Source organism: Plectropomus leopardus, chromosome 19, assembly GCF_026936395.1.
Source record: "Plectropomus leopardus strain MGB_pleo_1.0 chromosome 19, ASM2693639v1, whole genome shotgun sequence".
NCBI lineage: Eukaryota > Metazoa > Chordata > Actinopteri > Perciformes > Serranidae > Plectropomus > Plectropomus leopardus.
Genome location: NC_142194.1, coordinates 30,034,582 through 30,049,633, shown reverse-complemented (window position 1 = coordinate 30,049,633; position 15,052 = coordinate 30,034,582). Strand labels below are relative to the sequence as shown.

At 38.4% G+C, this 15,052-nt stretch overlaps 1 protein-coding gene across 6 annotated transcripts in view; it reads right to left on the bottom strand.

Annotated features, from left to right (window-relative positions):
* Window positions 1–15,052, bottom strand: part of rbfox3a (RNA binding fox-1 homolog 3a) — a 939,385-nt gene that overhangs the window by 483,193 nt on the left and 441,140 nt on the right. For all 6 annotated transcript variants that reach the window (XM_088070025.1, XM_088070027.1, XM_088070022.1 and 3 more), the window contains exon 4: window positions 7,277–7,339. In XM_088070025.1, the coding sequence (XP_087926151.1) occupies window positions 7,277–7,298 (22 nt within the window). In that variant the 5' untranslated portion in view covers window positions 7,299–7,339. The remainder of the gene's footprint in view (window positions 1–7,276; window positions 7,340–15,052) is intronic.

Genomic DNA, 15,052 nt, shown 5'->3' with positions numbered 1-15,052 from the left:
ATCAAAATAACCAGCTAAAAACAACAACAATTAACATTAGTGGTTTTGATAGTTTGATAAAGTGGGACTTTGATTTAAAAAACAAAAAACAAAACAACAAACAACAACAAAACTGTGACTGTGTAAGTGAACAATTGTAATGCTGTCATATGCAAATTACATTCCAGTGATAACATCCCAAAAACTCTGCCATTAACCAGCCCTTTTGTAATTCCCAGGTTGTCAAATACAAATGCTTTGTCACATCCCTCAGCATGTGCTATTGACACCAAGGGCACCAAAAGGCCCAAAGGCACCCAGCCAGTTCTCATTCCAAACACTAGAGCTGCTTTGACAGTGCTTTTGGTGTGAGTCCATGACACAGTGTTAATTTTATTCCCAGAGAGGGAGTTTAAAACCAATAGGAACATTTCCCAAACTATGACAATAATAACTGTTAAAAAACAAACAAACAAACAAACAAACAGATCTTTATTAAAAATATTCAGTCATACTAAGAGTACAGGCACACACACACACAAAAAAATGACTAACAATGTGCTATAAATTGATAGTACGCATATAGTGACTGATATATGAGAGCAGAAACAAATGCTCTCCTCTTTTGTTCTCTTTTTCCGACTCTGTAGATTACTGACCAACAAGGACAGAATCAAAAGCCGGAGGCAGAAATCACTCCCAGCCAGATGGAATTTCATGCCGCCGACGTCTGGACAGGAAGGCAGTCTGCAGTCATTTCCCTAAACAGCACCAGACATCCACTGACAAGGATTCACTGCTTTGACATGTTTCAGTGCAGCATTTTTCAACAATTTTGCAACTGTGACATAGTTCAAAGTGCAAGAGAGCGGTGGGATGACATAGAGAAAAAGAGAAAGAAAAGAAAGTTAAATATCTGGTACCACCTGCTGGTCAGAGTCAGAGGATGAAACACCAACACCTCTATGCACTCTTATCTACTCTTTTTCCTTTGACATGTGTAAACTCAGGAGAGCCAAATAAAGGACTGAACTGAGGCAAAATGTTTGCAAAGATATGATCCACAGCGTTGAAAAACAGCTCTGAGCTTGTCTGAGTGTGCTATTGGAGATGTAAAGGGTTCTCCAGCCTATTATAACCAGTAAAACAACATGAATATTCAATGTGAAATGCCCATCTTCTCCAGATGGCCCAGAGGACTCGCTTGCTTATTGTGATCCATGGTAGCTGACAATCGGCCTATTGCAGAGGGCCATAACCTGGTGCCTGTGTGCTGATGACAGTGTGAGGCAGCAGCCTCAAACGGAGCAGTAATTGAACATTACTCCTGCGGAGAGAGGCTAAAAGCTTCTCTGCCACTCTTTGTGCTGACATCCCTCTTTTACTGTCGTCACACTCATCTCCATTTCCCTTCGCTCCGGCCAGCGCTCCTTTAATTGTAATGGCCTTTCTGGGAGTGTTACAAGCAGCTCAGAGACACTGGACATCACTTTAACAAATACAAAGAGAACCTTCACCATTTACACTCCTGAGCTATCTCTGTCTGTGTGTTTGTGTCTTTACAATAAGAGCTGATTAATCCACACTGATCACAGTGTGCGTCTATTGAGCCTGTTCAACCTTTTTTGATGATGAGTTTAAGCGCATACACCCCACCTGGGACTGAACTGAGATATCTGCAGTGTATGGTCACGCTTATGTGTGTGTGTGTGTGTGTGTGTGTGTTGGTAAAATCATCATCGCAGAGATCTTTCCTCTTTAGCCCCAGATGCTAGTGTTTATCTGTGTTAATAATGTAAGGGTGGTTTTAACAGCTCGCTTTGTGCTATCACCATTAAGGCCAATCTTTAATTTTTAATGAGGAGGAAACAAACTCTTTCAGCTTCACTAACATTAACAAATGACTATGGGGTTGAATTCCACCAATCAGCACGGATCAATCGGCCCTGAGCAATCAGTGTCACAGGTACAGTTTGGATTGGTTTGTATGTCCAGTGATCAGTCAATACTGATCCCGCTGAATGTCTCTCCGTTTGGATCAAGCCACACGTATTTTACAAGCATATACTGTACAACTGTCCCATGTGTCTCTGACGGTCGGCACTGGGTGCAAGAGGAGTGGAGTTGTTTAGAAAACTCACCACAGATGAAGGCTTCAGACAGTGAGTGTACAGTTAATCATTCCAGGAGGATAAGAAAAAAAATTACCCTCTTCTAGTAACCTTTGGACTTTTACATGGTAAGGTGTAGAAAAAAACATCACATTTAGACAGGAGGTGAACAGAGGACTCCAAAATAAATCTCTATTGTTTTCTGGGCCCATCCACCCATTCTCACACTCCTTATATAATGTTGTTGGTGCTATCTGGCCATCCAACGGCATATATTAACACCATGAAAGGATCTGTCTGGCTGGATTCTTACCTGATGCCATCCAGCAGCATTTCATGGACACACGAAAGATGCCTTTTGACGCTGTAAACTTACACCAAAAGCACTGTCACCACAGCACTGTATTTTACGAGTTGGGAATGAGGCTGGAATGTTACACTGCACTTGACTGGAAACACCTCTGTCACAGCATGCATGTATATCACAGTACTCCAAAATGCCACACAAGACAAGATTTGATGGGAGGTAAAAGGAAAAAACATATAATGTTTACATCAAAACACATGCATTTTTGTCTAAGCCCATAAATCTGCAGCAACTGGACCCCTCAGAATATACCTATGGCCCCAACTTCATGTCATTATCTCCGCCAAGGTTTGTCAGCAGGATTACCAAAAAACTATTGGCCTGATTTTCATGGTGATTTTCATGGTGAGATCCAAAACACAGGCCAGATACACACATTTTTTTCACTTTTATTAACAATGTGAGATAGAGCATTTGACCTTGTCAGAATAAATGGCATATATATTGAGCAGTTGTGACTCAGGAGGTAGTGTGGGTTGTCTACTAATGTCAAAGTGCAGGATACTGAACCCTGATGGCTGTTCCATTGGTTGGAGTGCTTCCTTCATCCCAGTCTCATATCAAGATGTGTGTTACCTAAGCATGGCAAAGACTGCCACTGCATTTTTTTACCATAGTTTTTTTTTTTTACTATTTTAATAGTTTCACTATTAAAATACATTTGACAATATTTCCATGAGAAATGTATATTTTATTTTCATAATCTATGTTCAGTGAATATATGCAATCTTAAATTTGTAAATTACTACAAAGATTATTTCGAGACAGAGAATTGTTGGATTGCAGTGTTTTCTATTGTTTTCAATGGTGGTTGCAACAGTATTTTAGGATTATTGGTAATGTAGCCTTCTGCTATCCACACTGGATATTATTGCTCTCAATCATTTAAACTGACAGACTTAACCAATCGTATTGTTATGTTATGAAGGACACTTGTTTTTTTGTGTTGAGAAATGTGGTGACAAAACCCAAAGACAATGATTCAAAAGCCTGTATGTTAAACATGGGGTTAGCATAGCAACTATCATAGCAATGACAGAGAACATTACATTCCAACAATTTCTGAAAAAGGGTTGCATTGCTCTGGAAGCTGGTCATTCCAACTTGGAAGAAAAAGGGTGTGAGGGTGCAGCCTTTAATCCTGGGTGGGAGGAAGGCAATGAGCAACAAAAGAAGAAATGACTCAAAAATGAGCAAATAATTAATAAAAGGACATGAAAGTTACCATGAAAGAAACAGTGCTTAAAAATGAAAATAATTCTGTAATATAATTTTAGATATGTAATTATGATCATTAACCTTAAATGTAGTTTTTACCTATTTTTTTTTCTTTTTCCTAGATATGTTCCTTTAGCTTTTTTTAAAAACATTTTTTTCTAAATCTATTAATTTCTTTCAATTCCTGGAACATTTTTCACCAAGTTGCTAATTCTCTTTTTTCTCATGTTTTTGAAGGAAATCAAACCAATTTGCTCAGGGTTTAAAGGTTTAGTCAAGGAAAGTGATGCTGATCCAGGGTTCAAAGGGAGTAGATTCCAAACTATTTTTTAGATTTTTTGTTTGTTTGTTTTGTCATGCCCTCAAGACTGACTAAGGTGTAAGAAAAAAGAGGGTAAAAACAATAATTGGTAGAACTGACTCTTTTTTTTTAAAATCAAAACTCAAATAGCTTAAAAACAACAAAAACTGATTTGGGTTCTCCTGATACCAGGATTCAATTACAGGCCAATATCAACCCCATACATCGGTGCACATGAAACACAATTTTTGCCACAACGGCTCTTGTACTATATTACCACCACACATCTCATCATGGAGCTTCAATGAGCTGCAACTCTCTCCAACAATAATCCTCTCATTGAGCTATGCACCAATTTCCAAATAGTTGCCATGTCAGTGTGATTGGGCTGCAGACCCCTGATTGGGCCTCAAGGCCTGTTGACGAACACTGATAGAAGCTAAACTAGGCCGTACTGTAACTGATACTATGAAGAGGGTGGAGGAACTGTGTGTGTGTGCATGTGTAATCCATGTTATTATATGTATTATAAATTCCTGTCACTCTTTCCTGGCACACATTGATTAAACAGATTTCTGCTGAAAACTATATCATAAGTGTGCTGTATGGTGCTTTCTCTAAAATGTTGAAAACATTGGGTCTCATGCCAGAAACCATATACAAACAAATTACCCCTCATTTTTGTTAGAGAAAAATGCATGAGTGGTTGAGAGCACTCTTACCAAGATACAGGGAAAACATCTCATTTTCACAGACCCACAAATTGTTGTCAAGCACAAGAAAAAAATAAATTTAACATTTGAGTAACATATGACTATACTTGGTCCATTGATCCCTATCACTGTAATTAAAGTTTGTGTGTCCCTCTGCCGACCAGAGCTGGAATGTAACTAAATACATTTACTCAAGTACTGTACTAAAGTACAAATATGAGGTACTTTTAATGCTTGAGTATTTTTAATCTCATTTCACTCTCAAATTCTACTCCACTACACTGCAGAGGGAAATATTGTACATTTTACTCCACTACTATTATTCGATACTTCAATAGTTTCTTTACAAATTAAGATTTTTGCACACACATCATATGAAAATATACAAGTGCAGCTGATAATATTAGTTAACTGATAATAATAAAAAAAAAGAAAAATAATAGGCAACTATTTCTATAATAATATAAGTCATTTTTCATGCAAACAGCGTAATGGTTCCAGCTTCTCACATGAGAAATCATTTATTCAGTTTATTTAAAATTTTCTGAATGAGTACTTTTACTTTTAATACATTAAATTTCCCTGATTGTACTTTTGCAGTATTTTTTAATGCATAGCTTTTACTACTATTTATTTAATATTTAGTATTTAGTATATATAATATTTTTACAATGTAGTATAACAACTTTTACTTAAGTTACAGACCTGAATACTTCATTCACCACTGCTGTCGGCACAAATGTTTGTCATCGTTGGGTTTTTGATTTTCCTGTAGCAGCACCAGTACTGACATACTGGAGAAATCACATTTACTTTGTGTACGTTTATTTCACAGTACATCAGTTTTACTACTGCAGAATAAAAATTTCAGTGTCTTTGCACAAAGCACAAAACCTTCCCTTATATAGTGTTTAGGTGGTGTTACCTGTGCCAACAGGTGACTTATGGGATTCAGCGTTGAGCACAGCTGATCAAAGCAGATTTGGATGGTTAAGAATGTTTGGTGCATCTGGAGCTGATTTATCAATTTTTTTTCTCTCACCAGAAAATGTTGTTGCATGAGGCCCCCTATCTCCTCTAATAATAATTTAATATATGCATGTATGTGGTATCCAAGCACATCTACAATTCAACTTCCTAATTCTCACCCCATTTGTGGTATGTTTTTGGTGAACCAAAAAGTGTGCATCTCAAATTGTATTGAGTCGCGTGGTGCAGAGACTGCAGAGGAACCACATGAACTTTGTACATATCTGTGCACATATCTAAGCTGGTTGGAATTGATCTTTCCTCCTGCTATTAGATTGGTATTGATGTGCCGGTAGGACAGATGGCCACACCTATAGCCAGGGTCACGCTTCAGAACCTCAAATTTAATCGAAATAATAATACATTTTTTATGATCAAGCTGCACAGAGGTTTGGAAGCGAGTGCTGAGTTGCAGGGAGTGTGCAGGGTAACATTAGGACTGAGCGTTTACAGCCAGCATTTATGAGTCTGTACTAAAACACACCATGCACACAGTGGAAACTGGGAAACATAACGGCAAAACACTTTGTGTTTAAGATCCAAAAGCTACTGCGCAAGTTCAAGGCTCAGCCTGAGCCAAACACTTAACATTTTAACGGGAGACATTTGAGTATTCAATCTCTGCTTTCAAAATGTCTCTGCAAGATTTATAACTGCTACTACATCTTCACTGCTACATCTTCTTCATTTACAAAATAATTTTCTCATCCTCCCTCTCTTCCAACAACAGTGTATCCATTCTTCTAATCTACGATAAAAACACAGTGAGAGGGAGCATGTACTGGCCCACATTTCAGATAAAAAAGCCAATATGACTAGCTGTAAATGATATTTCATCCAAGCTAGTGCTGAATAATAGATACCAGGGTCTTAACTGTGGGTGTTTTCACCCCAATAGGCCTGGCAGGGCTGAAGGAGCCTTTTCTTCTTTTTTATTTCATTATTAAAAAGGAAGGGAGAGGGGGGAAGAGGGCTGGAAGAGCAGAGAAAACAAGAGAAAGAAGAAAGGTGGATGGATAGATAGCGAGATAGAGAGAAAGAGGGAGAAAGTGTACAGCAGCGTGGCAGAGGCAGGCAGAATTAAAGAGGCTTTTTTGTGGCGTTTAATATCCATTCATTGGCTGGACTGCTGACACAGTGAGAGCACTGCGCTCAGGATTTATAGCCACTTCTAATGGGCATGCCCAGAACCAAAGCACTGCAGTCAGCACATTCTCCCTCTGTGCGCTCACACTCACAAAGACAGCCCACTGACACACACACACACACACACACACACACATACGCGCATCTGGGTAGTTGTGCTGTAGATGTCTGAGCACATGTACCAGTAAACCCATTGGATGTGGGAATGTACAGATGTGGTCCTGTCGTTTGGTAGTATGCATCAAAGCAGGGGTGCACAGACAGACACATGTTTATACACACACACACACACACATACACACTCTCTCTCTCTCTCTCTCTCTCTCTCTCTCTCTTTCTCACACACACACTCTCTCTCTCTCACACACACACACACACACACACACACACACACACACACACACACACTGACCTGCCCAACTAGGGGTCTCCATGTACAGCCAACTGGTTGGAGAGAGGGGACGTTTGTGCTGCCCTGTTAGACAAGCAGAGCACAAAGAGGAAAAGGTTAGCCATTAAACACACACTTCACAATATTCATCACAAACAGGGAGAGAGAGAGAGAGAGAGAGAGAGAGAGAGAGAGAGAGAGAGAGAGAGAGACCAGATTCATGTTGAACATTTGATATTTTGACACACCACTGATTCATGTGTATGCCATCAGATCACAGTTCAATATGTTTGTAATTGTATCTGCAGTAGGACATTTTCTGTGGTTTTCAATGTTAGCACATTTAAAATTAACCCTTTAAAATCTTAACAAATTGGCTTGATTTCTTTCTAAAACGCGAGAAGAGGGTGACAGGTAACTTAACAACAAATGGCCTGAAAACTAGTAAGAAATTAGTAAAAAATATATGGACTGGAAAATATGAAAAAAATGACAATAAGAATATGCTAATAAAAAAAAATAGTATGATGATTATTATGAATGATTTTTCCCACTTTTTTTCTGTAAAATAATTTCAATTTAAAATTAATACATTTCCCCTCATTTTTTTGATCTCTCTCTCTCTCTATCTATATAAATATATTTATATATCTATATATATATATTATATATATATATATATATACAGGCAGTTCTGGATGGAATTCTCTTCAGGATAAAGTTATATCTTTATCCTGAAGAGAATTCCATCCAGAACTGCCTGGATAGCCAACACATTCTCATTCCAATTCAACACACATTGCTGCTTTGTCATAGACTTCTGTGTCTGCTGCACATGGTTATGTTTAGATAGCAAACATACATGGCATCAAAGTTCCACATTAGAGTACTGGGTTTGTTGGACTCATCCACTACCCCTCCCGCCCACCCACTCTATGGGTGCTCTCGCACTCCTTATATGACGTTGTTAATAGCAGCGTTTCAACCTGATGCTGGTTTCATGCACATGTGACACCACCTTAAGCCAAAAGCACTGTCAAAATGGCACTGTTTTATGAGTTTGAAATGAAAATGGGCTGGTTGTTAAACAGATTAATGTTAAATAGGTTTGTAAGTCCAACTCATTTTCATCATAACAGAAAATAGAAAAGAGCAAGGCCTCTGTTAGAGCAGCAGCTTACAGTCGAGAACATTGCAAAAGAAAATATTAAATAATTATTTTTTAAAGGTTTTTTTTTAAATATCTGGGTTCTTATTTTTGAGATGGAATGGATTGGGAGTACAAAAAGAGCTGCTCATCATTTTGATGATCCATCTACAGTCACAGTGGCAAGAGTTAATAATTCAGAGATAAGAGTGTGTTAGTAAAGGGACATAATATTTCATCCAGCCCATCAATGACCACAGCGACAGCTCCAGTCCGCTGACAGAGACTGACACTCATGTAATGCGAAATCACATTAACATCTGGTGCTGCTGCTGCTGCACTGTCATCAGATATATCTACACACACACACACACACACACACACACACACACACATACACACAGATTTGTGTCCCCAAGACACAGTTGAAGACAATGAAGGACAGAAAGATGGAAAAATGAAAAATGGCTTATTTTCCAAAGTGCTCATGTAGCCAAACAGCATCTCTGACAGCAGCGCTTGTTGGTGTTAGTTGGACAACCAACAAGGAGCAGGAGGCAGATAACAGTGGAGCAAGGCCTATTCTGATTAAAAATGCATGCCACAAGCACAGCATGGTGACAACTGTGTGTATTTGAGCGTCCTTTAAATGGCTGGCATTAATCTGATATATAGCTCCAACCCTTCCACTGTGTGTGTGTGTGTGTGTGTGTGTGTGTGTGTCAAGTCAAGTTAATTTTATTTTTAAAGCCCATTTTCACAAAACACGGTTTGCCTCACAGGACTTTACAGTGTACGACATCCCTCTGCCCTTAGACCCTCACATCGTCTGAGGAAAAACTCTCAAAAAGGACCTCTGTAACAGGGTAAAAAAAAGGGAGAAATAATGACGGATAATGAGGGATCCATCTTCAAGGATGGACAGACGTGCAATAGATGTCATAAATAACAACTGAATTACAATTATGACAAAAAGGTAAGAGAAGGCGAGAGGAGGAGAGATGCACAGCAATAATGAAAACAAATTCATGTCATATTACAATAACAATAGTTGTAAAATTACTAAATGCACTGTATGATAATATTGTGGATTCTGATAAAAGTCCCATGCGTCTATAGATAGTGGAGACGTGGCTCATAATAATGGCAGTAGAAGGTTGTGTCAAGCATGGCCGAAGCAGGAAAAAAGTTGAGTAGTTGAGGAGAAATAATAATCTCACCTGCATTGCATCAGGTGAGAACATGGCAGGACGGCCACTTGTGAATGACACATGCCAAAATGTAAACCTTGCTCTCCACTACAGTCCTCAGTCACTGATGGGTTGTTAGTTACTATCCAAAAGTCTCAGGACCCACTGAATAATGAACTGGACCAGGTGTAGAATCTGCAGTTGAGGTGCAGTTGCTGTTGTGTTTCTTCTGCACACAGACACTTTTGTTCAGCAGGGGGCTGTTCTGGATACATGCACACACACAATAATGTTTCTGCTGAAAATCCAATCAAAATGGCAAACTAAAAAAAAACCAAAAAAAACCAAAAACATCTTAAACATACGGACTTAACACACATGGGCTGTTTGTGTTTTGTTTAAGATGTTTTCAATTATGCCTCCTGTCTCAGATACTGTTTATGTCCTTCCTTTCTGTCCTCAATTGGTTGTCAGTGCTTTTTCTGCACCAAGCATTTGTATCTCCATACTTCTGAAAGTCAGTTGTGAGTCAGTTGCTGCTCTGTGCAGACAAGAGGACACCAAGGGCTTTATTTGTGTGAACCCAGCAGCACAACAGCTTCAACATGCAGCCTTTACATACTGTACACTGTGTCCCTTTTTCTAGAGTAGAGTCTATTTTTAAATTGATTTCAACATAGGAAGACTTAATAAGAAATGGTGAGAATACTGGGAAAAAATCAATAAAAAGTTACTCAAACTTTATCAAAAATAAGGCAAGAAATTAGTAAAAATTTACATGAAAATACGCAACCCCCAGCTAAATAAATACATAAATATAAAAAACTTCAAGAAAAAACTAAAATGTTACAAGAAAATTACTTGAAAAAAAATGTAAGAAATTATTTTCTGGAAATATGCAAAAACATAGAAATAGACATAAATTATTTTTTTTTGTTGAAGTTTTGCACTTCAACAAAACAAAAAAAAAGAGAAAAAAAGAAAAAATACACATACAGATATTTCTGCAACCTAATTTTACATATAGAATTATAATTATTAATATAGTTGTATGGGTATTTTCAATAGTTTTTGATTATATCTAGATATATTTATATAATATTTTTGAGATCATTTTTTGTCACCTATTACAGACTTTTTGGGGAGGGGAATTTGTGGGGCGTTTCTTGAAAAGTTACTCTTTCTTTTTCAATACTTGGAGAGAATTCAAAGCAGTTTTCTCAGGTGTTGGAGATTTAAATGCTTGTGAAAAGTCCCTGAATGCAGCACAAGGAAACCTGAGCAAGGTTTTAAAGGGTTAAAGTAATTTAGAAAGCTAAAATTATATTTCCACTGGGCTGCACCCATTTAGGGTAGATCTTTTTTGCTTGTATCTGCTCGTTTCACTTTTCTGATGTAATTTAAAATTAATATTTAGATTAGATAAAAAATGCCCCAAACTCTCATATTTTCTTGAAAGCTGTATTATTCTGTTGTTGTTGTTGTTTTTTAAACCAAATCAAGCAATAATTTGATTTGTGAGTGAAATGTAACAGCAGCTGGATGTAGTGATCTAACACGAGTTACCACAGTCTCTGCACTCTGTAAAAACCTTATCTGTCATCAGTGTAATTACAAGCACCTCCTTGCCTGTTGTTGCTGCTGCTGCTGCTGCCTCCAATGAATTGCAGGAGGATAAATAGCCGCTTCAGGATTGTAGGTTGGGGGAATTAAATGTAGTTATATTCTGTTCTCAATATGTGTGTCTGTACACAAATTGACAGATAGCTAACAAGCTTCAGGAGAAAGTCAGAGGCTGGAGTAAAGTTGAATGCTCTTTACTGTCGTCCTTTTTCTCATGAAAGCAGTGCTTTCCCGGATACAGCAACAAATGGAAAAGAAACGAGCTGGAGCTGCAAGGCTACCACATGTCACACATCAACTGAAGGATTTCCTGATTAGATTGACTGAACTATCACCTGACTAAGTCACATGACTAAAACAACCAATAGAAACAACAGCAGCAAATAAAGAAAGACAAGGATGAATTACCCACAAAAGCCACAAGAGGGCAGAGTTCTTACAGAAAATAACAAATATTTGACGTGGCCGAAGGAGGCTATGTCAGATAATAATGAATGGAGGGATGTCATGTCATGACCCACTGATGTCCACAGCATCGCCACTTTGTCTGAACAACTGCTACTTTTGACACAGTGTGTGATTGGCTCAAGGAAAGGGATTACTTTTTTTTTCATTGTGTGTCAATTCATTTCTGGTGTGTGTGTGTTTGTCAGGACTGAGCACCTCGACTAGGGGACCCTAGCAAGTGAATGGGCCTGATTCCATTAAGCAGCCAGTAATTTGTCCCACGCCTAATCAAATCAACTTTAATACCTCCGATCAAATTACAGCAGCCTCCTGTGTCCCATCACACTGAGCCAGAGAGGAAGAGATGAAGGGAGAGATGGAGAGGAGGAGGGAGAGAAAAAATTGAGTCAGAGTACAACAAAAGTAAAAATGTGACGTTGTGTAGAGGAGTGTAAATTGGTGTTCACCAATTATTAAATGAAGAGTGAATAGAGCAGATGGGCTGAATTTCAGTGAGACTAGAGGAGAATGAGAGAAAATTAGGAGATTGGATGGCAGGGTTGTAGAGATGACAAAAGAAGTAGGAAGGAGGTATAAGGCAAAGGAGTAAAGGAAGAAGAAAGGAAGTAGGTGAGAAAGAATGAAGCACTTTGAGTTGACTGTAGGTAGACCTCTGTATCTAATGAAACAGTCTGTGTGTGTGTGTGTGTGTGTGTGTGTGTGTGTGTGTGTGTGTGTGTGTGTTTGCGTGTGTGTGTGTAAGAAAGAGGAAGAGAGAGGGAGCCACTATAGCCATGGAGGAAATTGATTCTGCTTTTCAGGAAAGTGAACCAGGGAGTAAAATAATCACCTCCTCTACTCACTACCATTTGTACTGAGTGTATTTGTGAAACAGATTATTAGATATCAAACTAGCCACTTATATTAAACATAAATGTTGCCCTTCTAATGCCATTTGTTGAGCCTTGCATTCACGAATGAATGGTTTCTCTTATGCTGTTAGGCATATTGCAGACAGTCAGATCACCCTGCATATGCAAACGTGTTTACCTATTGTCTCTAAGAACTTGTGTGCTAAACTTATTTCTGATTGAAACATTCAAGAGGTTTTTAACATGAACCAAATGATCTGTAAATCTCTCTCCAAAACAAGTGCTAAAAACACATAATAAAGCAGTTTCACGTTACAAATAAGTATTTCTCCTCCGCTGTTTGGACCTTTAAAGACAGGATCTGTTTATGTGTGCTCACCTTTTTTCTCTGATAACTTATTATCCAAATTTTAAGAAGGTTTTTCCCAGGAGCAGACTTATCTGCAGAGGTTGCTTCCTTTCCAAAACAAACTCAACCTATGATTTAAGCCAGGACAAATAGTGAAAAAACAATTACACATTTGGTACCCACCACCATATAAAGCGTATTTGAAAGTTCAAGCCCATGTCATGAATTTCTGTAAGACTGGACGGGCAAATTATCAAGGGTGGGATCCCACATCAACACATCTTGCAGCAGCTGTGGTTTAGAAGTAGAGCAGGTAGTCCAATAATCACAACCTTAGCGGTTCGATCTCCAGCTCCCCCGTCAACATGTCAAAGTATCATTGGGCAAGAAACTGCACCCCAAATTAATCCTGGGCATGTCTTATAGTAGCAGGTGGCAGCTAGTTAGCCTCAGCCACCATGAATGGGTGAATGTAACATCTTGTGTAAAAGTGCTTTGAGTAAGAAAGACTAGAAAGGTGCTATACAAGTGCAGCAATTTTACCATTTACTGGTCTGTATGTACTTGTACTGGTTTTAGGTACATTTTAACAAAGCTTAATAATGTCAGCATACAAAGGAAGTGTAATTTGAGGATAGTAAGCATCATTGTTGAACTGAACACTACAACTGCAAGAAATATTCTCAAAAATTTTCGTTTAAATACATTTCTGTTAATTCACTATCTGTCCGCAAATTAGTAAAAACAAAGGTGATTGAGCCCACTGATCAAAGTATTGCATTTTTATATATTTGTAGTTTTATAATCTGCGTGTTGGAGTGACTTTGCAGAAAAAATGCTTTATGTATGCCGTATGTTACTACTATTGTTTACTGAACATTTCTTTGTGTTGCAGCTTCACACTAAAAGTATTACATTCATGATGCATGAGTTGACTTTTATCACTAGGTAGTCACAGGAAATTAAAAGTGTTTTCATAACTGTGCAATGCCAATAGGCACCCTTCGCATGTGCATGAAACACTGATGGCATCATCTGAGATGAAACCTGATGTGTGCACATGAAATGCAGCAGGAAGACGTCAGGTTGAAACACAGTAACGACGTTATGTAAGGAGCAGGAGGGCGCCTGTAGGGCAGGTGGGAGGGGTGGTGGATGGGTCCCACCAACAAAAGACTTTCATGCAGGAGTCCAGTCTTTGTTTGCTGTCTGTGATATTTTTTTTCCCTAATCTCCTTCTCCTAATCCCAAATGCCAACATGTGCATCTGTTGACGTTCCAACACTGGTTGCTATGTGCTTGTGTTGCCTAAACATAACCATGTGCAGCATCATTCCAGCATGTGCATGTGTTGACTTTGCCATATTAGCATCCTGGAATGTAAAAAGCAGATACAGAACTACAACTATATTGTAACTTAGACAGGGAAGTCGACTGCAAAGCGACAACATGTAACGAGTTGAGGTGAGAACATGTTGTTTATATAAGAGTTAGACTGAAAAAATGTAAAAAAAAAAAAAGTAAAACACCTCTTTCCAACAGTATCTAGGTCTGGACCCATGTGAACAGGGATGGCAGGTTAACAAGAGGGACACATTCTGTCTGTTTTGCTAACAACAGGGCTGGCTTCCCACCTCATCCCCCTTCAATTTGCTTCATGTCATTATTTTTGAGTAGCAAAAATAAAAGCCTGAATAGTCTAATAAGGCTTAATGCTGGTGGCACTGAGGGCACTAAGGGGGTTTGTTTTTCAGAGACACCGATTAATGGCGTCAAGTATTCATAAAACTTGTTAATGGAACATACAAAGCATTCATTACCCCATAAAAAAGGAGCAAATTCAATCATCCTGAAAAAAGAAATAGATAAAATGGCCTTGCCTCAGAAACCTGCTTAACTGAGCAGGAGCACTTCTGGCTAAAAGATACCATGTATCTTGTGGTTGTGGAGTTGTGGTTGTTGAGGTTCACCTGTGACTGACTTACAACGGTTGACATTGTCAAAGATAATGCAGAAAGGTATAATATGATTGAAGAGATGCTGTATGAGGAAATGTTTCCCATTTAATCACCTGGGCTCCACCTGGTAGTACAACCCAATATTTATTTTTTTATACTCTTTATTTATCAGTTTATAATCCCTTACAGTAGTTATTTCACAAAAGTACAG